General features: G+C 47.4%; 1 protein-coding gene across 1 annotated transcript in view; it reads right to left on the bottom strand.

The window, feature by feature from the left end:
* Nucleotides 1-4,827, bottom strand: part of LOC116973570 (SWI/SNF-related matrix-associated actin-dependent regulator of chromatin subfamily A member 5) — a 43,263-nt gene extending 38,436 nt beyond the window's left edge. Inside the window, exon 1 of the mRNA XM_033021781.1 lies at nucleotides 4,501-4,827. Within this exon, the coding sequence (XP_032877672.1) occupies nucleotides 4,501-4,593 (93 nt within the window). The 5' untranslated portion in view covers nucleotides 4,594-4,827. The remainder of the gene's footprint in view (nucleotides 1-4,500) is intronic.
* Nucleotides 4,828-22,455: the final 17,628 nt, after the last annotated feature.

Consider the following 22,455-nt stretch of genomic DNA (forward strand, 5'->3'; position numbering starts at 1 on the left):
AAATGGGTCATATTCCTAACTGGAATTTGGCTACATTATGAAAAATGTTACTCAGAAGCACTTCTGCAATTAAAGTGCGACATCAATAAGCTCTTCAGTTGTTGGCTGGTGATCTTTGTATTCTAATATAAAAGCTTACACCTATTCACTGCAAGAGCAGGCTTTTCCCCACTGACTAAATGGAATGATAATTTTACGAGTTGTTTTATAGAGCACAGTATTGGATGAACTGCAACTTTGTGATTGGCACAATGATAATGTGTTGGAGGTAGCGCAGCATAGAATTGCTAGGTTGATTCATGGAACAAGGAGATTGATATACGAGGAAACACAAGACCAATAAGCCATTATTCAGAATGAATTTATCTCACATAATGTTAATATCCGTAAAGAACATTGACTGTAGGTTGCGGATCATTAATTTCACTTGCAAGTGAGCATCTAAGAGGAACAGTGTGGGAGATTTAAAAAGCAGCTGTTAAGAGACTGGGATTGACTGCTCCTCTTGGTATATAATAGAAAGATAAACATGAGCAGATTAGCTATTTGGGAGCAGTTGTTTAAGGAGAGGCTGTGAAAGGTGCTGAAGTGCTGTATGAGGGTAAATGTTCAGACATTTGCTCGTGAGGCTTCAGAGAGGAGACTGAGCAGAGGATGACGGCAAGACATGGTGAGTTCTGCTTTCTTGCAACTCTTCTTCAGTCTTAGTGCGGTCGGGATGGCAGTTAGGCTATGTGAACTCAGAGAAGAACAGTAGCAGTAAGCAGATTTGTGGCACCAGGCCTGGCTCGGTGGTACATTGGTCGGGTCAGATAGGGCTGTGGTGATAGAATCCCTAAAAGTTAGCAGGACAGATGGGAGATTCTGTGGCTACAAGAGGGACTCCATGAAGGTGTCACAAATTGCTGGAATAACTCAGCGGGCTAGGCAGCATCTCTGGAAAAAATGGACAGGTGTCACTTCAGGCTGGGACCATTCTTCAGTCTGTAGAAGGGTCCCAATCTGAAACATCATCTATCCATTTTCTCCAGAGATGCTGCCTGACCCGCTGAGTTACTGCAGTATTTTGTGTCCATCTTTGGCATAAACCAGCATTTGCAGTTCATTTTTAATACTCCATGATGTTTCAGTGGCTGCAGAATATCCCAAGGGGGACGGGACGAAAGGTGCTGACAAAGAGCGTGAGCAGACGGCACAGGACTGGAGGGATGATGGGTGGCATAGAGTAGTAACGTTGAAATCGCAGCGATCAGTGGCGCTCTAGATCTGCCCACTGCCTGTGCGTGCGACTCGAGAGGCTGCGGGGGGAGGGGGGAGTAAAATGCAGGTTTTTCATTGGTTGCCAGGGAGGGATTTCCTCGTACGACAAACTTATGATGTATAGGAAATTTTGTTCTATCATCCCGTTCACTTTTTCTTTTCAAAACGTTGCTGGTCTATTGGATTGCTGGATTTGAAAGTGGGGCTCAACTTCAACGTTTTCCAAATCACGGAATCAAGATCAGGACAAAATTAGGACGTTTATTTAACATCTTATCTAGTTTTTGGTGTAATTTCATTTTAATCTGATGATACGAAATAAGTTATTTTGGCCCCGATATCTGTAGGTACTGTGGAAGTTTTAAAGTCAGATATTAGTATGAAAATATTGATCATGGATAGACAATTACACAAAATACAGATAATTTAGATTATCTTGAGAGTGGATGTTTGAGGATTTTGAACACATGTCTATGTAAACGGCCCTTGCCCTCGATCACACTTTTGTGTTAAGCTAATGGAAAAACAATAGGGAACAAGGTGCTAATTTCCGAGCATGAAAATGACCATAAAGTTTTTAATACTGAAGATATGAAAGTGAATTAGGTATCAAATTAAAGGTTTTTGTATGCTTTATCTGATGGGATAAAATTACAGGCTTGATTTTTGACATCTCAAAATTGTGTGACATCCCTAAATAGAGTGAAGTGGTGGGACAGGATGGGAGAGGTGGCATAGGGTGGGAGGGGTGAAAGGGTAACACAGGGTGTGCGATTCAGAGAGGCAGAGTGCGAGTGTGGGGGTGGGGAGGTGGCAAAGGGTGGATAGGGTGATGTGATGGGACAGGGTAGATGGTGTGAGGAGGAAACAGAGGGTGGGAGGGGTGAGGTGGTGACACAGTGGAAGGTGTAGCAGAGGCTGCGGGGGTGACACAGTGTGGAAGAGGTGAGGGGCGGCACAGAGTGTGAGGAGTTGGTACAGGGTGGAAGGGGCGAGAAGGCAGCACGGGGTCGGACGTGTGACACAGGGTGAAAGAAGTGACGGTTGGCACAAGGTTATTTGTTGCACTGCTTAATAGAGTTAAATGTTAATCGAAGCAATGACTTGTCAGTTTCAATTATTTGTCAATTTCATTAGTCTCCACAGTGCTCTTAAAGTGACAGTCCCATATAAAGAAGATAGACAAAAATGCTGGAGAAACTCAGCGGGTGAGTCAGCATCTATGGAGCGATGGAATAGGTGACGTTTTGGGTCGAGGAAGTTTCGGAGGGAGCGGTCTCTGCGGAAAGCCGAAAGGGCAGGAGATAGGAAGATGTGGCCAGTGGTGGGATCCCGTTGGAGGTGGCGAAAATGTCGGAGGATTATGTGTTGTATGTGATGGCCCCGTTCCACCCGGCCCCGTGTGTGGGCGCTGCCGACCCACAGCCCGTGAAAGTGCGGACGCACATGGGAAAGGTGGCCGGAGGTCGGCCGTGGCCGGACAGCACTGACCCCGGACGGAGAGTGGGGGCAGTCCCGAGGGATGCGCTCCTTCGGGCGCTTACACCTTGGTGTTCGGGTTAGAGCAAATATACTAGAGCATTTGGTTCAGAGTGCTCATTTCGGCAGATTTTAACAGGTAATAAAATACACATTTCATGTGTTAAGTGTATGCCGGAGGCTGCCATGTCCTCCAGAAGGATTGAGCTGCTCCGTGCGTCACGTCCTTTGACCCGATGACCTTACGTGCAACCCCCTCCCCCCCTATAGGTTTAAGATGAGAGAGGTAAGATTTAATAACAGGGGCAACTTTTTCCAGAGTGCAACAGGTTATATGGAGCAAACTGCTAAAGGTAGTGACTCAGGCATGGTGCTATAACAACATTTAAAAGACATTTGGACAGGTATGTGGATAGTAACTGTTGAGAGGGATATGGGCCAAACACAGGGATGAACTAAGATGGGTCATCTTGTTCGACGTGGAGCCCATATCAAGCAGTATGAACCTGTGAATAGCATTTCCCCAGGTCTGGAAGTAAAGAGATTGACAGTCTCAGAAGAAAAAGATTTAAGATGTGATGAGAACCAAATTGTGTAAAAAAGAGTGCTGTTAGATTAGGCTGAGCCTAATCTTGTGGAATAAAGTTAAATATTAGAGATAAATGAAAATGGGCTGAAAATATGAATATAAAGTCAAAATAAATCTGAAACTAAATGGTCAAGTCTGGTTTTCTACTCTCACACCGAGTAGAGAATATATCTCTTGAGAATTTCCTGTTTTTCTAGTCATCGTTATGCATGTGAAGCTTAATCGTCCAATTACTCATAAATACGGGAGAATTTGGGATAGGTTAGATATGTGCAGTAGTTAAGGCAAGTAGACTAAATGTGTTACATTGAAACAAAGCACACAAGAGAAAAAAACGCGGAGAGGCCGAGATGAAGGCAAGGAGGCAGTGCACTGAGCATAGTAGTATGGTGCTCTCTCGCATTTGAGAACAGGGCCGTTTATTAGAACTAGGAAGTAACGAAAAGCATCGTGTTAGACTACAGGGTGCGTTAATGACTGATCCTTTTGTCTGTCTCCAACTGCTTCCATTCCCTCATTGACCAGATAGAGTCCACAGCTTATCCCCAGGGTTATTAACAGCGCTTTCCCTCAGTGAACATCAACCCCATCCCCTTCTCCTCCGTCCCCACAACTTGACGAGTTTCTCTTCTCTTTTCCTCGGTTCTGCCAAAAGGTCTTCGTTCTAAAAATAACCTCTTCCCACAGATGCGGCCCTAACAGTTGATTATTCCCCCTGTTGTGTAGATCTCTTATATCTGTAAAATGTTTTGGTGTTCAAACAAAGGAGGGAAGGAGGGGGTTAGGAGCACGCGTCCGCGCTGCTGTTGCCGCTGCCGCCGGCGCTCGGAGTTCCGGGGGCGGCACCGTGGTTCCCCCTCTACCCCCGTGCCATGGATGGGGGAGACCGAGTGGCCATGGGTACAAGGGGAAGAAGGGCAGTGATGGTCGGGTGGTCCAGAACCAGGGATGGAAGGACCACAGGTGACGAGGAAGTAGCCCGGGCGGGACCAACACCGCCGCCGCCGCGGACGCTTCAAACGGCCCAGTGGGGACCAACACGTCGCGGCGCCGGGTGGCGGCCGGTAACCGGCGCTTTACGGATCCACCGACCGGCACCGGCAGCGGCTCCACGCCCGTCCGCCCGACACCGGGCTCCGGGGATGACGACGCCGCCGGCGGCGGCCGCCTACCTTGGGCTCTCCTCCCTCCGCGGGCGGCGAACTGGCGGCGTCTCCCTGGCCTTCGGTCGGGCCTGGGCTCGGCTTCTCTTCAGCCTCGGACATGTCTGTTTGTTGCGGGATGGGTCCCTCTCCTCCTCTTCCTGCTGCTGGTGGTGGTGGTGGTCCACCCCCCTCTATCTCTCTCTCTCTCTCCCTCTCTCTCGCTGGGGGAGCGGCGCCGCTCACACTCTCTCTCTCGCTGCCTCCTCTCCCGGCTCCTGCCTCCAACCGCTGCCCCACCGGCCGCCCGGCTCTCGCGAGAACCCGGCCCGCGCCGGCTGCGTCACTGCCCGATGACGTCACAGCCCGCTGACACCACGGCCCGGCCCGCCGGCTGCGTCACTGCCCGCTGACACCACCAAAGATCATAGAGGAGCGCTCCTCTATGATCTTTGGACACCACTGCCCGGCCCGCCGGCTGCGTCACTGCCCGCTGACACCACGGCCCGGCCCGCCGGCTGCGTCACTGCCCGCTGACACCACGGCCCGGCCCGCCGGCTGCGTCACTGCCCGCTGACATCACGGCCCGGCCCTCCGGCTGCGTCACTGCCCGCTGACATCACGGCCCGGCCCGTGGGTCGCGTCACGGCTCAGGGGGGGGGGGGGGGGGGGGGGGCAGGAGGAGGAGGAGGCAGTGACGCAGGTTGGAGGGGTGAGGAGAAGTGCCATAGAAACATAGAAAATAGGTGCAGGAGTAGGCCATTCGGCCCTTCGAGCCTGCACCGCCATTCAATATGATCATGGCTGATCATCCAACTCAGTATCCTGTACCTGCCTTCTCTCCATACCCCCTGATCCCTTTAGCCACAAGGGCCACATCTAACTCCCTCTTAAATATAGCCAATGAACTGGCCTCAACTACCTTCTGTGGCAGAGAATTCCACAGATTCACCACTCTCTGTGTGAAAAATGTTTTTCTCATCTCGGTCCTAAAGGATTTCCCCTCTATCCTTGAGCTGTGACTCCTTGTTCTGGACTTCCCCAACATCGGGAACAATCATCCTGCATCTAGCCTGTCCAACCCCTTAAGAATTTTGTAAGTTTCTATAAGATCCCCCCTCAATCTCCTAAATTCTAGCGAGTACAAGCCGAGTCTATCCAGTCTTTCTTCATATGAAAGTCCTGACATCCCAGGAATCAGTCTGGTGAACCTTCTCTGCACTCCCTCGATGGCAATAATGTCCTTCCTCAGATTTGGATACCAAAGCTGTACGCAATACTCCAGGTGTGGTCTCACCAAGACCCTGGTGAGTGCAAGGCATTGGCACAGGGGCGGGGTGGCACAGGCTATGGGGTTCGGAGAGGAGCTGTTATAGTGCGAGGAGGTGGCATAGGTTGGAGGGAGAGGGGGGGGTGCATTGAGGGTCTGTAGAGGCCAAATCAGTGGGTATTTTTCAGGCAGAGGTAGACAAATCATTGATCAGAACGGGTGTCAAGGGTTATGGGGAGAAGGCAGGAAAATGGGATTAGGAGGCGGCGATCAGCCATGATTGAATGACGGCGTAAACACGATGGGTCGAATGGCCTGTCTACTAAAACTTGTGAACTTGGGTGGTACGGGGTATGGGGTTTGGCGGGGTGAGGAGATGTCATAGAGTGCAAGGAGGTGACACAGGATGGGAGGGGTGACACAGGCAGTGGGTTTGGAGGGGACAGAAGGAGCCATAGAGTGCGAGGAGGTGGCACGGGTGGGGAGGGATGAGGTGGTGGTGCAGGATTGAGGGGTGGCATAGAGTCGGAGGGATGAGGGATCAGGGTGGGAGGTGTGGCACAGGATGGGCAGGGTAACCTGGGTGGCAGGGTTGAGGAGTGGCATAGAGTGGGAGGGGTGTTTGGTGAGGGAAGGTGCTGAGATGGCACAGGATGGGGGAATGAAGGGTGCCATAGGATGAAGTAGTGGAGTAGAAAGAGTGGTGGCATGGGATGAGGGGTGGAATAAGGTGGCAGGGTTGCACAGGCTGTGGGGTTTGGGGAGGAAAGGTACTGATGGAGTGCGAGGAGATGGCAGAGGATTAGAAACATAGACAATAGGTGCAGGTTCCGTCATTCTTAAATGGAAGAACTTTGGAACCACCAGGACTCTTCATAGAGCTGGCCGCCCGGCCAAACTGAGCAATCGGGGGAGAAGAGCCTTGGTCAGGGAGGTGAGCAAGAATCCGATGGTCACTCTGACAGAGCTCCAGAGTTCCTCTGTGGAGATGGGAGAACCTTCCAGAAGGCCAACTATATCTGTAGTATTCCACCAATCAGTACTTTATGGTAGAGTGGCCAGACAGAAACCACTCCTCAGTAAAAGACACATGACAGCCCGCTTAGAGTTTGCCAAAAGGCATGAGAAACATTCTGTTGTCTGATGAAACCAATGTTGAACTCTTTGGCCTGAATGCCAAGCGTCACTTCTGGAGGAAACCAGGCACCACTCATCACCTGGCCAATACCATGCCTAAGGTGAAGCATGATGGTGGCAGCATCAGGCTGTGGGGATGTTTTTCAGCGGCAAGAACTGGGAGACAAGTCAGGATAGAGGGAAAGATGAACGGTGCAAAGTACAGAGAGATCCTTGATGAAAACTTGCTCGAGAGCATTCTGGACCTCAGACTGGGGCGGACGTTCAACTTCCAACAGGCTAACGATCCTAAGCACACAGCCAGGACAACGCAGGAGTGGCTTTGTGACAAGTCTGTGAATGTCCTTGAGTGGCCCAGCCAGAGCCCGGACTTGAACCCAATCGAACATCTCTGGAGGGACCTGAAAACAGCTGTGCATCGACGATCCCCTTCCAACCTGACAGAGCGTGAGAGGATCTGCAGAGAAGAATGGGAGAAATTACCCAAATACAGGTGTGCCAAGCTTGTAGCGTCATACCCAACAAGACTTGAGGCTGTAATCGCTGCCAAAGGTGCCTCAACAAAGTACTGAGTAAAGGGTCTGAATACCTATGTAAATGTGATATTTCAGTTATTTATTTTTAATTACTTTACAAAAGTTTCAAAACACCTGTTTTCGCTTTTTTATTATGGGGTATTGTGTGTAAATTAATTTAATCCATTTTAGAATAAGGCTGTAACGTAACAAAATGTGGAAAACGTGAAGGGGTCTGAATACTTTCTGAATGCACTGTAAAAACAGGGATGTAATGTAGAGGCTTTCTCGGGCACTGGCCAGACTGCTTTTGTCGCGTATTGTAAGCAATTTTAGGCCCCATATCTGAGGAAAGATGTGCTGGAGAGGGTCTTGAGGAAGCTTATGAGATTGATCCCAGGAATGAGTGGGTTAACATATGATGAGCACTGGGCCTGTACTTGCTGGAGTTTAGAAGGATGAGGGGAACCTCATTGAAATGTACAAAATAATGAATATCCTGGATAGAGTGGATGTGGAGAGAATGTTTCCACTGGTGGTAGGATCTAGGACCAGAGGCCATAACCTCAGAATAAAAGGACGTTCCGTTAGGAAGGAGATGAGGAGGAATTTCTTTGGTCAGAGGGCGGTGAATCTGTGGACTTCATTCCCAAAGAATGCTGTGGAGGTCAAGTCAATGGATATTAATGGAGATTGACAGATTCTTGATTAGTATGGGTGTCAGAGGTTAAGGGGCTAAGGTCGGGAGAATGGGGTTGAGAGAGACAGAGGGCGGTGAATCTGTGGACTTCATTCCCAAAGAATGCTGTGGAGGTCAAGTCAATGGATATTAATGGAGATTGACAGATTCTTGATTAGTATGGGTGTCAGAGGTTAAGGGGCTAAGGTCGGGATGTCACGGACAGAGTGCAGAAAATCCTCAAGGGCGAAGGTGAACATCCGGAAGTGGTAGTGCATGTCGGCACAAACGATGTCGGAAAGAAGGGGATGAATATTCTGCAGCGTGACTTTAGAGAGCTCGGAAAAATGCTGAAAAGCAGGACCTCCAGGGTTGTTATCTCCGGTTTGCTACCAGTTTCTCGTGCTGGCGAGAGCAGGAACAGGGAGATACGGGACCTGAACGTGTGGCTGAGGAACTGGTGCACGGGGCAGGGATTTAGATTCTTAGATCACTGGGATCTGTTTTGGGGTAAGGGGGAACTGTACAAAAGGGACGGATTGCATCTTAACAGGTGTGGGACCAGCATTCTGGCAGGCAGGTTTGCCACTGCTACACGGGTGGTTTTAAACTGAATAAGGGGGGTGGGGTGTCGAATGGGATAGTGGTGGATGGAGTTAAAGGGAAAGGGTTTCTTAAATGTGTGAGCGTAGAGACAGAGGGGTGTAAAATGAGGGTAGAAGCAATAGGTAGCAAGGTGAAAAGTAAAAGTGGCAGGCAGACAAAACCAGGGCAAAAATCAAAAAGGGCCACTTTTCAACATAATTGTATAAGGGGTAAGAGTGTTGTAAAAACAAGCCTGAAGGTTTTGTGTCTCAATGCAAGGAGCATTCGTAATAAGGTGGATGAGTTGAATGTGCAGATAGCTATTAATGACTATGATATAGTTGGGATCACGGAGACATGGCTCCAGGGTGACCAAGGCTGGGAGCTGAACATCCAGGGATATTCAATATTCAGGAGGGATAGAGAGAAAGGAAAAGGAGGTGGGGTAGCGTTGCTGATTAGAGAGGAGATTAACGCAATGGAAAGGAAGGACATTAGTTTCGAGGATGTGGAATCGGTATGGGTAGAGCTGCGAAACACTAAGGGGCAGAAAACGCTGGTGGGTGTTGTGTACAGGCCACCTAACAGTAGTAGTGAAGTTGGAGATGGTATCAAACAGGAAATTAGAAATGCGTGCGACAAAGGCAAAACCGTTATAATGGGTGACTTCAATCTACATATAGATTGGGTGAATCAAATTGGCAGGGGTGCTGAGGAAGAGGATTTCTTGGAATGTATGCGGGATAGTTATCTAAATCAACATGTAGAGGAACCAACGAGAGAGCAGGCTATTTTAGACTGGGTATTGAGTAATGAGGAAGGGTTAGTTAGCAGTCTTGTTGTACGTGCCCCCTTGGGCAAGAGTGACCATAATCTGGTTGAGTTCTTCATTAGGATGGAGAGTGACATTGTTAATTCAGTAACAATGGTTCTGAACTTAAAGAAAGGTAACTTTGAGGGTATGAGACGTGAATTGGCCAAGATTGACTGGCAATTAATTCTAAAAGGGTTGACGGTGGATATGCAATGGAAGACATTTAAAGACTGCATGGATGAACTACAAAAATTGTTCATCCCAGTTTGGCAAAAGAATAAATCAGGGAAGGTAGTACATCCGTGGATAACAAGGGAAATCAGGGATTGTATCAAAGCGAAGGATGATGCGTACAAATTAGTCAGAAAAAGCAGCATACCGGAGGACTGGGAGAAATTCAGAGACCAGCAGAGGAGGACAAAGGGCTTAGTTAGGAAAGGAAAAATAGATTATGAAAGAAAACTGGCAGGGAACATAAAAACTGTCTGCAAAAGTTTTTATAGATATGTGAAAAGAAAGAGATTAGTTAAAACAAATGTAGGTCCCTTGCAGTCAGAAACAGGTGAGTTGATCATGGGGAACAAGGATATGGCGGACCAATTGAATAACTACTTTGGTTCCGTCTTCACTAAGGAAGACATAAATAATCTGCCGGAAATAGCAGGGGACCGCGGGTCAAAGGAGTTGGAGGAATTGAGTTAAATCCAGGTTAGCCGGGAAGTGGTGTTGGGTAATTTGAATGGATTAAAGGCCGATAAATCCCCAGGGCCAGATAGGCTGCATCCCAGAGTACTTAAAGAAGTAGCTCCAGAAATAGTGGATGCATTAGTAATAATCTTTCAAAACTCTTTAGATTCTGGAGTAGTTCCTGAGGATTGGCGGGTAGCAAACGTAACCCCACTTTTTAAGAAGGGAGGGAGAGAGAAAACGTGGAATTACAGACCAGTTAGTCTAACATCGGTAGTGGGGAAACTACTAGAGTCAGTTATTAAAGATGGGATAGCAGCACATTTGGAAAGTGGTGAAATCATTGGACAAAGTCAGCATGGATTTACAAAAGGTAAATCATGTCTGACGAATCTTATAGAATTTTTCGAGGATGTAACTAGTAGCGTGGATAGGGGAGAACCAGTGGATGTGGTGTATCTGGACTTCCAGAAGGCTTTCGACAAGGTCCCACATAAGAGATTAGTATACAAACTTAAAGCACACGGCATTGTGGGTTCAGTATTGATGTGGATAGAGAACTGACTGGCAAACAGGAAGCAAAGAGTAGGAGTAAACGGGTCCTTTTCACAATGGCAGGCAGTGACTAGTGGGGTACCGCAAGGCTCAGTGCTGGGACCCCAGCTATTTACAATATATATTAATGATCTGGATGAGGGAATTGAAGGCAATATCTCCAAGTTTGCGGATGACACTAAGCTGGGGGGCAGTGTTAGCTGTGAGGAGGATGCTAGGAGACTGCAAGGTGACTTGGATAGGCTGGGTGAGTGGGCAAATGTTTGGCAGATGCAGTATAATGTGGATAAATGTGAGGTTATCCATTTTGGTGGCAAAAACAGGAAAGCAGACTATTATCTAAATGGTGGCCGACTAGGAAAAGGGGAGATGCAGCGAGACCTGGGTGTCATGGTACACCAGTCATTGAAAGTAGGCATGCAGGTGCAGCAGGCAGTGAAGAAAGCGAATGGTATGTTAGCTTTCATTGCAAAAGGATTTGAGTATAGGAGCAGGGAGGTTCTACTGCAGTTGTACAGGGTCTTGGTGAGACCACACCTGGAGTATTGCGTACAGTTTTGGTCTCCAAATCTGAGGAAGGACATTATTGCCCTAGAGGGAGTGCAGAGAAGGTACACCAGACTGATTCCTGGGATGTCAGGACTGTCTTATGAAGAAAGACTGGATAGACTTGGTTTATACTCTCTAGAATTTAGGAGATTGAGAGGGGATCTTATAGAAACTTATAAAATTCTTAAGGGGTTGGACAGGCTAGATGCAGGAAGATTGCTCCCGATGTTGGGGAAGTCCAGGACAAGGGGTCACAGCTTAAGGATAAGGGGGAAATCCTTTAAAACCGAGATGAGAAGAACTTTTTTCACACAGAGAGTGGTGAATCTCTGGAACTCTCTGCCACAGAGGGTAGTCGAGGCCAGTTCATTGGCTATATTTAAGAGGGAGTTAGATGTGGCCCTTGTGGCTAAGGGGATCAGAGGGTATGGAGAGAAGGCAGGTACGGGATACTGAGTTGGATGATCAGCCATGATCATATTGAATGGCGGTGCAGGCTCGAAGGGCCGAATGGCCTACTCCTGCACCTAATTTCTATGTTTCTATGTTTGCCCCACCCCCATTCCTCCCCCCTTCCCCCCACACCACCCCACCCTCCACACCAAGACTGGCCTGAATAGATTGCAGTGGATTGGGATTGAGGGCGATTTAACAAAAACAGAGTTGTGGTTGAGGAGGGGTCTTTCAATCCTCAACCTCATGGAAGTCTTTGATTCCATCAATCGAGAGGGATTGTGGAACACCCTCTTCAACATTGGTTTCCAAAAAAACATTATCTTCATCGTACATTGAAGCTCGCTATCTATGAACAAGCTTGCTATGATAGTAAGCGATAGGTCTACAGCAGGACCAATGGCAGTGAAGATTAGTGTCAAACTGCATTATTGTCCAACGCTCTTCGCCATCTTTCTAGCTGTAATATTGTGAGTCACCTACAGCAGGCATCCTGTGGGAGTGGAGCTACATTGTGGTACTAATACAAACTGTTCAACTACACTCCAGAACTAAGATCAACTGAGTCACAGCAGTGGAACTTCAACATGCAGAAGGTAGCAATGTTACAAAATTTTGAGATTTTAAATATCAAGTCTGCAATTTATCCCATCAGATAAAGCATAAAAAGAAGTTTAATTTGACCTAATTCACTTTCATATCTTCAGTATTAAAAAAGTTATGGCCATTTTCATACTCTGAAATTAGCATCTTGTTCCCTATTGCTTTTCCATTGACTTAACTCAAAAGCTGTGATCGAGGACAGTCAAAAGCCCCTAACTTTCTTAAAAATTAAGAGAATTGAATGACATTTTCAGTTATTATAGATTGAAGCATTCTGAAACAAATATGAAACAATCTTACTTGGATGACCTGAAATTAAAGCATATAGTTAGTTAGTTACCTAATTGTAGCTAATTACAAAATTCAATTACTAGATCTAAACATCTATCCATTTCTTAAGATAAGGTTAACATTTTTTAAATAGCCTAAGTGTCCAAATAACATTCACACAAGAATTCACAATATAACATGATTTTTAAATCTCATTATCATGAATTTATAGGCCAAATGGAAGGAATTTAGTGTTTAATTCCCGTAAATTAATGGCCATTTTAATCATCTTGCGAGTGAGATTTTGTGGAACGCGATCAATTGGAACGTTGCGGTTTGCGGTGAATTTAAACCCCATATCGGCAGGAAAAGCACTGTCGGTTCGTATATTTACATAATCACATTTTCGCTGATGAAATTTTGATTAAAGTAATCCTAAGAAGCAAGTTTATATGTAAAATAGACGACCTACCTTATGTTTTGTCCCGTACGGGAGATCCGTCCCGTTGTCGGCGTTGGCGGCGTTAGAAGTAGATTTTTATTTTACTCCAGCGTTTAATTGCCCCGCGGTTTAAAAAAAAAATCACAGAACGGTAGTCGGAACGAATTTTCAGCATCAGGTAGTAGCCCGAGAAAATATATCTCGGACAGGCAAGAGTAAACGGCATTTAAATCCCGCCCCCCCCCCCCCCCCCTCAAAGGTGCCAAAGTCGCGCACACGGCCAGTGACAGAACTGCTGCGCTGCTGAAGGTAAGTTTTGTAACATACCTACAGACGGTACCTGCATTTGCAGAGGATCAGAGGCTGAGCTCAAAGATATAGTTGAGTCAGTCATTGAAATGTAAGCGAGGACATGCCTTCTATCTAACGTCTGCAAGACCAAGATTTTATGCGAATCTGACCCACCTGATGAAGGCAAACATCCATGATGAAGATCATCAAGGTGCCAGCCTTTAGTTGATGGGTGGTTGGGAATACCTGATGGTTCAGCACATGGTGCATTCATTTGTCGAGAATGCGAGGCAGATGTGTGGTGCAAGTCAGGTGTGCACCTGGGACTGGGGTCCAGTCTGCAGGTTGTGTGTGCTGTCTGGCCCATAGTCTGTCTGTAGTCAGAGCAGCGTAATGGAGTAACGGGCAGCGGGAACGTTTTGTGGCTGGAGCTGTGGTCAAGACCATTGAAATGCACCAGGTTCCATTTCCCACTCCCTATAAACACCACAGGGCTTAGTTTCCCTCTCCCTTTAAATTCATGGGGTTCCTGGGAAAAGGTATAAAAGTTTATTTGGGGTACTTATAGGAGCAACATCTAGTAGCATGGAATATTGTTAATCCAAAACCAAGAAAGTCCTAAAGGTGCAGGAAGGAACTGCGGATGCTGGTTTAAACTGAAGATAAACACAAAATCCTGGTGTAACTCAGCGGGACAGGCAGTATCTCTGGAGAGAATGAATGGGTGACGTTTCAGGGTTGAAACCCTTCTTCACACTAGTCAGGGGAAAGGGAAACGAGAGATATAGACAGTGATGTAGAGAGATATAGAACAAATGAATGAAAGATATTCAAAAAAGTAGTGATGATATAGGAAATAGGCCATTGTCAGCTGTTTGCGGAGTATGGGAACTTGGTGCAACTAAGGTGGGGAAGGGATGGAGAGAGAGGGCGCGCAGGGGTTACTTGAAGTTAGAGAAATCAGTATTCATACCACTGGGATGTAAGCTGCCCAAGCGAATTATGAGATGCTGTTCCTCCAATTTGCTATTAGACTCACAATGACAATGGAGGAGGCCTAGGACACAAAGGTCAGTGTGGGAATGGGAGGGGGGTTAAAGTGTTTGGCAACCGCAGGGCCGGTTTTAAGCCGATTTGACCGATTGCTCCCAATTGGGCCCCGCGCCTAGGGGGGCCCCGCACTAATGTTCCGTACTTCGTATGGAAATACGAATTCTCTTTGTTAACTAAAGTTTTTTTAAATTCGCCATCCGGATTTTTTTTTAAAACGAACATGTATAACCAAAGATCTTCTAGCAGAGCTCCACTATAGGATCTTTGTGTATAACAACCGCTGCACGGCCATCAGACACAAACGATGTGTTAACTAGTACTGTTAGCACTTCTTATCAGCAAGTACTTAACTCGTTGTTATACAATCATGTCATCAATGCATCCATCCGCCTTCCTCAGTAAATGTTATTGTGTTTTGAACAAGTATTAATAACGTCGTGTTCCTTTGAATAAAATTCACGCGGTGTCATTAATACTTGTTTAAAACACAATTACATGTAGATGTAATGTAGATCGATGACACGTTGAGAATTTCTTTAAACTCACCATCATGAGTGAGGGCCCCGGAGCGCGAGAAGGGGCTTCTTCCTGGTGTGCAGGTTAGTCATTCACCTACTGACCCACGTTGTGTCTCTTTGTGTTTTGCTCTCTCCCTCCCTCTCTCCCTCTCCCGCTCCCCATCTCGTCTCTCTCTAGCTCTCTCACACTGTCGCCTCGGCATTCCCGGAATCATTGACGTTTTGCGGTAGACAAAAATGCTGGAGAAACCCAGCGGGTGAGGCAGTCGCCTGGCCCGCTGAGTTCCTCCAGCACTCTGTGTTTTTTGTTTGGCTCTGAAGTTGAAGGTGGCTCAACGGGACGCGCAAGGGCTCTGGGGAGAGGGTTGCGTTTCTGGTCGAGACCTTTCTTCAGACAATCACAACTAATCTCACCGACGAGAGTTCAGTTTAGTCTGAAGAAGGGTCTTCTCTCTAAAGTCGCTGCGCTGCCTGTCCTGCAGAGTTACTCCAGCTTTATGTCTATCTTCAATTTCAGAGAAATACAATTTCTCACGGGGGGCTTATAACGTCTCTAAACCCCTCTGGGACCCTCTGAACACCTCTAAAACTCCTCTAGCCCCCCTATTTCCCTCTATTCCCCTCTAAACAATTGTAAACACACCTGAACCCATCTGAAGCCCTCTAAACATCTCTAAACCGTTTAAACCCCTCTAAACTAGGGGGCTGCAAGGTGACTTGGATAGGCTGGGTGAGTGGGCAAATGCATGGGAGATGCAGTATAATGTGGATAAATGTGAGGTTATCCACTTTGGTGGCAAAAACAGGAAAGTAGACTATTATCTGAATTGTGGCCGATTAGGAAAAGGGGAGATGCAACGAGATGCAACGAAAAATGCTCACGGCAGACCAAACGTGTTAAACAGAAATTGGTCAGATATTGAGCTTTACACAGTGAGAAATCATGTGAAATAATCACTGAATTTAATTTTAAATGAATGTACCTGCATGTTATACTGTTTAGTTTGGAGATACCACCAGATAGTCTGGTTGATACAACCAGATTAGTTTGGAGATACAACCAGATTAGTTTGGAGGTACCCTGTACAACCAGATTAGTTTGGAGATACAACCAGATTAGTTTGGAGATACAACCAGATAGTCCACTGAGTTCGCACCGACCAGCGATTTTTGTTACAGATTTGACAAATTTATTTGGCGGCCAATCAAACGCTGTCTCTAAGGGGGTTGCATCCAATCACCAACCAGCTTGCCTTAAAATTCCCGAAACTACACGAAATATAAACCATACATAAATTTTTACTTTTCTAGAGTAGGGGCCCCGCCATCAGTTTTCTAATTGGGCCCCGCAATTCCTAGCACCGGCCCTGGGCAACCGGGAGATCAGGTAGGTCCAGGTGGACTGAGCGAAGGTATTCAGCGAAACGATCATCGAGTCTAACCTTTTTAGTCTCACTGATGTATAAGAGTCCACATCTTGAACAACGGATATAGTAGATGAAGTTGGAGGACGTCCCTCTGCCTAACCTGAAAGGACTGTCGGGGTGCCCGGACAGAGTCGAGGGAGGAGGTGTAGGGACAGGTGTTGCATCTCCTCATTTGCAGGTATCTGGCGGGGGGAGGGGGGAGGGGGGGGGGGTTGGGTGGGGGGGGGATAAGTTAACCAGGGAGTTGTGATGGGAATGGTCTCTGCTGAAGGCGGAAAGGGGTGGAATTGGGAAGATGTGACGTGGTGGGATCCCGTTGGAGGTGGCAAAAATGTTGGCGGATTATGTGTTGTATGCAACAGCTGATTGGGTGAAAGGTAATGACTAGGGGGACTCTGTCCCTGTTGCCACTAGGGGCAGGGGGAGCAAGGGCGGAGCTGCAGGGTGTCAAGGACCTCATCTATGATGGAAGAGGAGAACCCCGTTCCCTAAAGATGCCAGCCCTAAAGGTGCCAGATTGTTAAATGCATCGAGTAGGGTGAGATCAAGAACCAGAGGACGTGGGTCTAAGCTGAGAGGGGCAAGATTTAATGGATACATGGGACAATATCTTTAACTCAGAGTGTGATGCATATATGGAACGAGCTGCCAGAGGAAGTATGTAGATGAGGCAGGTACTAAAACAATATTTAAAAGACACATGGACAGGAAAGGTTGAGAGCAATATGGGCTAAACATGGGCAGGTGGGACTAGCCTAGATGGGACATATTGATTGGCATGTACATTCCGCTGAAGGGCCTGTTTCCAAACTGTGGATATTCTATTGTTGGAGGTTTACAGTGGATAGATTTATGCTGTGGGGCAAGCTGCTGTAATATGTGTAAGAAGGAACTGCAGATGCTGGTTTAAACCGAAGATAGACACAAAGAGCTCTGAAGAAGGGTCTCGACCCGAAACGTCACCCATTCCTTCTCTCCAGAGATGCTACCTGTCCCGCTGAGTTACTCCAGCTTTTTGTGTCTATCTTTGCTGTAATATGTAGTTGTTATATCAGAAATAACCAGCAGAGGGTACACTTGGTCAGTGTAACTACAGTAAAAATTCAAACAATCCATTAACCTAATGTTGGGAGATCCTGATGGTATGACATCTAGCTCACTCATTAGTATACCAAACTGATTATTCCGGACTTATTATCATTTGATCTATGTACTCCCAAGGATGTACAAGCTGAAACGTACAACCTAAATCTCACAGCATTTTGTTTACCACTCTCCTTTTAAACCCCTCACTTGTATTTAACCCCACCTGTATCCACCCTATCGCTTGCAAGCTCCTACTCCATCCTTCTCCCCACCTCTTTTTATACTGACCACCTTCTTCAGTCTAGATGAAGTGACTCGACCATTAAACGCAATGTTTTGTTTCCCTCCGCAGATGCTTCCTGACTCGTGAAGTTCCTCCAGCAACCTTTCTGATTTTGCTCCCTTTAAACTGACCAGGTCCACTGGGAAGTGTGTTATCCTATGTGTAACCTATAAAAAAAAGTTAAACAAATGTGTTCTGGCAGTAATAGGAGTAACATCCAATAGTGTGTGAAGTTTACCAGAAGAGGATCTATTGGACTCATTTATAGTATGATTTGATTGGATAGCTTGCAGAACAAATTTTCTACTGTATCTCTGTGCACGTGTCAACAGACAACTAAACTGGAAAATGTTCTAGTTTCTCGCCACCAACATCTAAATGGTGCTGCATTATGTGAGTTTGAAACAGCATGTTAATGTTGGAAACTTGAAAGCTTGTGAAAACATAAACAGATTTATTTTCTGTTTATCTTGCATGTCTGCATTGATCATTTGCATTGAATTGTACTACAAGGCTTACACTGCTGCAAATGATGATTATTTTGTATACAAACCTGGTGCAATATGAACGTAGAGCAAAAGCACTGTATGAAGAAGGGTTACGACCCAAAATATCACCTGTTCTTTTTCTCCAGAGATGCTGCCTGACCCGCTGAGTTACTCCAGAACTTTGTGTCTATCTTCGTGCAAAAGCTCAACTTGTCTTGACTCTGAAAAGCACTTTAAGACTGCTCTTTTGGAAGTATCACTCAGGTCAACAGTGCTATTAGGTTAGGCTGCTGTTAGAGCCTCCTTAAATTTGGTTCCCTGGAATATAGTAAATGCTACACTATAGTGAGGAGGGGAGATGACAGTAGAGGAGAGAGGAGGAGAGGTGATGAGGGGAGTAGATGAGTTGACGGAATGGGAGAGAGTAGGAAGGAAGAGGGGAGAGGTGGAGAGGAAAGCAAGATACAGGGCTGCCAACTCCCACGCGTTGAGCGTGAGAAACACGCATTTGGTTAAATTCTTATGCTCACGCTGATCACAAATTTCTCACTGTGATCAGCAAAAATTTCAAAGCTAATATAAACTGCATGGGTCGCGGGTGTTGGAGAGCCGGGGCTGAGGGAGGGATGGAAGCAGAACCAGTGGTGGGGAGCCGGGGCTGGCGAGTGTTTGCGGGCTAGCGAGTGTTTGCAGGGCTGGCGAGTGTTTGCGGGGCTGGCGAGTCACTCGCTGCAGCTCCGGCCATGGAGCAGCCTCAGTGCAAGAGTCCCGGGCCGTCGGAAGCGTTGCGCCGCTGCCGTGGGAGAGAGGGGAATGAGAGAAAGGGGGTGAGAGGGAGGGGGAGGGAGAGAGTGGGTGAGTGGGAGGGGGGGAGAAAGGAAGAGAGAGGGAAAAGAGAGAGGGAAGAGAGAGGGGAGAGAGGGGGTGGAGAGGGAGGGAAGGAGAGAAGGGGAGAGGGAGGGGGAGAGAGGGGGAAGAGAGAGTGGTGGTAAAAGAGAGGGGAAGAGGGAGAGAGGAGGAAGAGAGAGGGGGGGAACAAAGAGGAAGAGGAGATAGAGACAGAGGATAAAGAGAGGGGAGAGAGGGGAGATAGAACAAGGGGGAGAGTGAGGTGGGGGGGAGAAATGGGGAGGGAGAGGGGGAGAGAGAGAGGGGGAGAGAGGAGGAGTGTGGAGAGAGCAAGAGGAGGAGAGAGAGAGAGGGAGAGAGAGGGGAGGGCGGGGGGGGGAGAGAGGGCGAGAGAGTTAGGGGAGAGAGAGGGGAGGGAGGGTGGAGAGAGAGAGGAGAGAGGAAGAGAGAGAGGGAGGTGAGTGAGGTGGGAGGGAAAGGGGCAAGAGAGAGAGGGGGAGAGAGAGGGGGGTGAGAGAATGGAGAGAGGGGAGAGAGGGAGATAGGGGAGGGAGAGGGGAAGACAGGGAGGGAGAGAGAGGGGGGTGAGAGGAGAGAGAGGTGAAGAGAGGGGAGAGAGAGGGGAGAGTGAGGTGGGAGGGAGGGAGGGGGAAAGAAAGGGAGGGGGAGAGAGGGGGGGAACAGAGAGGGGGAGAGAGAGAGGGGGAGAGAGAGAGGGGGAGAGAGATGGGGGAGAGAGGGGGATAGAGAGGCAGGGCTGCCAACTCTCATGCATTGAGCGTGAGAATCACGCATTTTGCCAAATTCTCACGCTGATCACAAATTTCTCACGCTCTGTCGTGAGAAATTCTGTGATCAACGAAAATTTCAAAACTCGTAACAACTGCATGGGCACGGGTGTTGGAAGCAGAAGCAGCGGTGGGGACAGATGCAGATGGGGGCTGGCGAGTGTTTGCCAGGCTGGCGAGTCGCTCACTGCAACTCCGGCCATGGAGCAGCCTCAGTGCAAGAGTCCTGGGCCGTTGGTGGCGTCGGAAGCTTTGCGCCGCTGCCGTGAGAGTCTCTGTGCCAAATTCGCCCAGGTGACCGGCATGGATCAGGCTGCAGCTCAGTTCATCCTGGAGGACAACCAGTGGCTGCTGGAAGTAAGTACCAAGCACTGGGTAGAAACGGTGGAAGATAGTGGACTTCAAATGGGGGTGGTTGGAGAAAGCATCCTGCTTGCCTGCTAGATTTTCACTTACTGGAACTGCAGGAAAAATGTTCCCGATGTTGGGGGAGTTCAGTACCAGGGGTCACAGTTTAAGAATAAAGGGGGAGCCAGTTAGGACTGAGATGAGGACAAACGTTCTTCACGCAGAAAGTTGTGAATCTGTGGAATTCTGTGGCACGGAAGGCAGTGCAGGCCAATTCACTGGATGTTTTCAAGAGAGAGTTACATTTAGTTCTTGGAATCTAATGAAATCAAGAGATATGGGGAAAAACACAGGAAAGAGGTACTGATTTTAGATGAATAGCCATGATGTTGAATGGCAGTGCTGGCTCAGAGGGCAGAATGGCCTATTCCTGCACCTATTTTCTATGTTTCTATGCTTGAGTATATGTCAATAAAACCCGATCACTTGATTTTGAAGCATTCATGCATGGTGGAGGTATAATGTAGTCATAGAGTGATAGAATGTGAAACAAACCCTTCGGCACAACTTGCCCACACCCGCCAACATGTCCCAGCTACGCTACCTGCTTTTAGAAACATAGAAACATAGAAAATAGGTGCAGGAGTAGGCCATTCGGCCCTTCGAGCCTGCACCGCCATTCAATATGATCATGGCTGATCATCCAACTCAGTATCCTGTACCTGCACTTCTCTCCATACCTCCTGATCCCTTTAGCCACAAGAGCCACATCTAACTCCCTCTTAAATATAGCCAATGAACTGGCCTCAACTACCTTCTGTGGCAGAGAATTCCACAGATTCACCACTCTCTGTGTGAAAAATGTTTTTCTCATCTCGGTCCTAAAAGACTTCCCCTTTATCCTTAAACTGTGACCCCTTGTTCTGGACTTCCCCAACATCGGGAACAATCTTCCTGCATCTAGGTTGTCCAACCCCTTAAGAATTTTGTAATACCTCCAAACCGCCATACCTCCAAACCTGCCCTATCCATGTATCAGTCTAGTTGTTTCTTAACTGTTGGGATGGTCCCTTCCTCAACTACCTCCTCTGGCAGCTTGTTCTATACACCCACCACCCTTTGTGTGTAAAAAGTTACCCCTTAAAAAGTTATCTCTTAAAAATACTTCATACAAAAAACATTGAAATCATACTTCTACAATGCACTAAAACATGATTTTAATACATCAAATGTCAAAAAGTCCCTACCCCGGGAGGGGGGACACCCCACTTCCACACTCTCTCCCCACTCAGTTGCTGCACTCCGTCACCGGGTATCCCCAAGGCCAGTGATCAGTGATCGCTCAGCCTCCCCACTTTCAAAAACGCTCCGTGGCCCCTGGTTCAGACGGAGAACACTGCCAGATGTGAGCGGGGAACAGAGGCCAGTTGTCCGTGATGTCTGGATCTCAATGCTCAGCGCTTCATGTTTTGGAGTTGGCTAATGTTATTGATTTGTAATTAGCCTGATTTGTAATTAGTTGTCAAAACCTTAATTTATTAATCCGGAATATCCAGGGGTATGGGATAAGTGTAACATTAAAATGACATGCAAGGTGTCAGCTGCCTATCACAACATACAGCCCCGATAACCCATTATTTCCTTCAGTTAAATATTGGAAAAGTAGCACTATTGTCATTTGCCACTCAACTATTATGTTTGTTTACCTCACTGACTGCGGGAACAGATGGGATTCGAGGATGGTGTGCTGTCTTCCTGGTCCCAGGATCCAGGATGTCACGGACAGAGTGCAGAAAATCCTCAAGGGCGAAGGTGAACAGCCGGAAGTGGTGTGCATATCGACACAAACGATGTCGGAAAGAAGGGGATGAATATTCTGCAGCGTGACTTTAGAGAGCTTGGAAAAATGCTGAAAAGCAGGACCTCCAGTGTTGTTATCTCCGGTTTGCTTCCAGTTCCTCGTGCTGGCGAGAGCAAGAACAGGGAGATACGGGACCTGAATGTGTGGCTGAGGAACTGGTGCAGGGGGCAGGGATTTAGATTCTTAGATCACTGGGATCTGTTTTGGAGTAAGGGGGAACTGTACAAAAGGGACGGATTGCATCTTAACAGGTGGGGGACCAGCATTCTGGCAAGCAGGTCTGCCACTGCTACACGGGTGGTTTTAAACTGAATAAGAGGGGTGGGTTGTCAAATGGGATAGTCGAGGAAGGAGTTAAAGGGAAAGAGAGTAAAGGGATGGTTAATGAATTAACGGGAAAGGAAGCTCACAAATGGATAGGAGAGTATGGCCAA

Source organism: Amblyraja radiata, chromosome 1, assembly GCF_010909765.2.
Source record: "Amblyraja radiata isolate CabotCenter1 chromosome 1, sAmbRad1.1.pri, whole genome shotgun sequence".
Lineage (NCBI taxonomy): Eukaryota > Metazoa > Chordata > Chondrichthyes > Rajiformes > Rajidae > Amblyraja > Amblyraja radiata.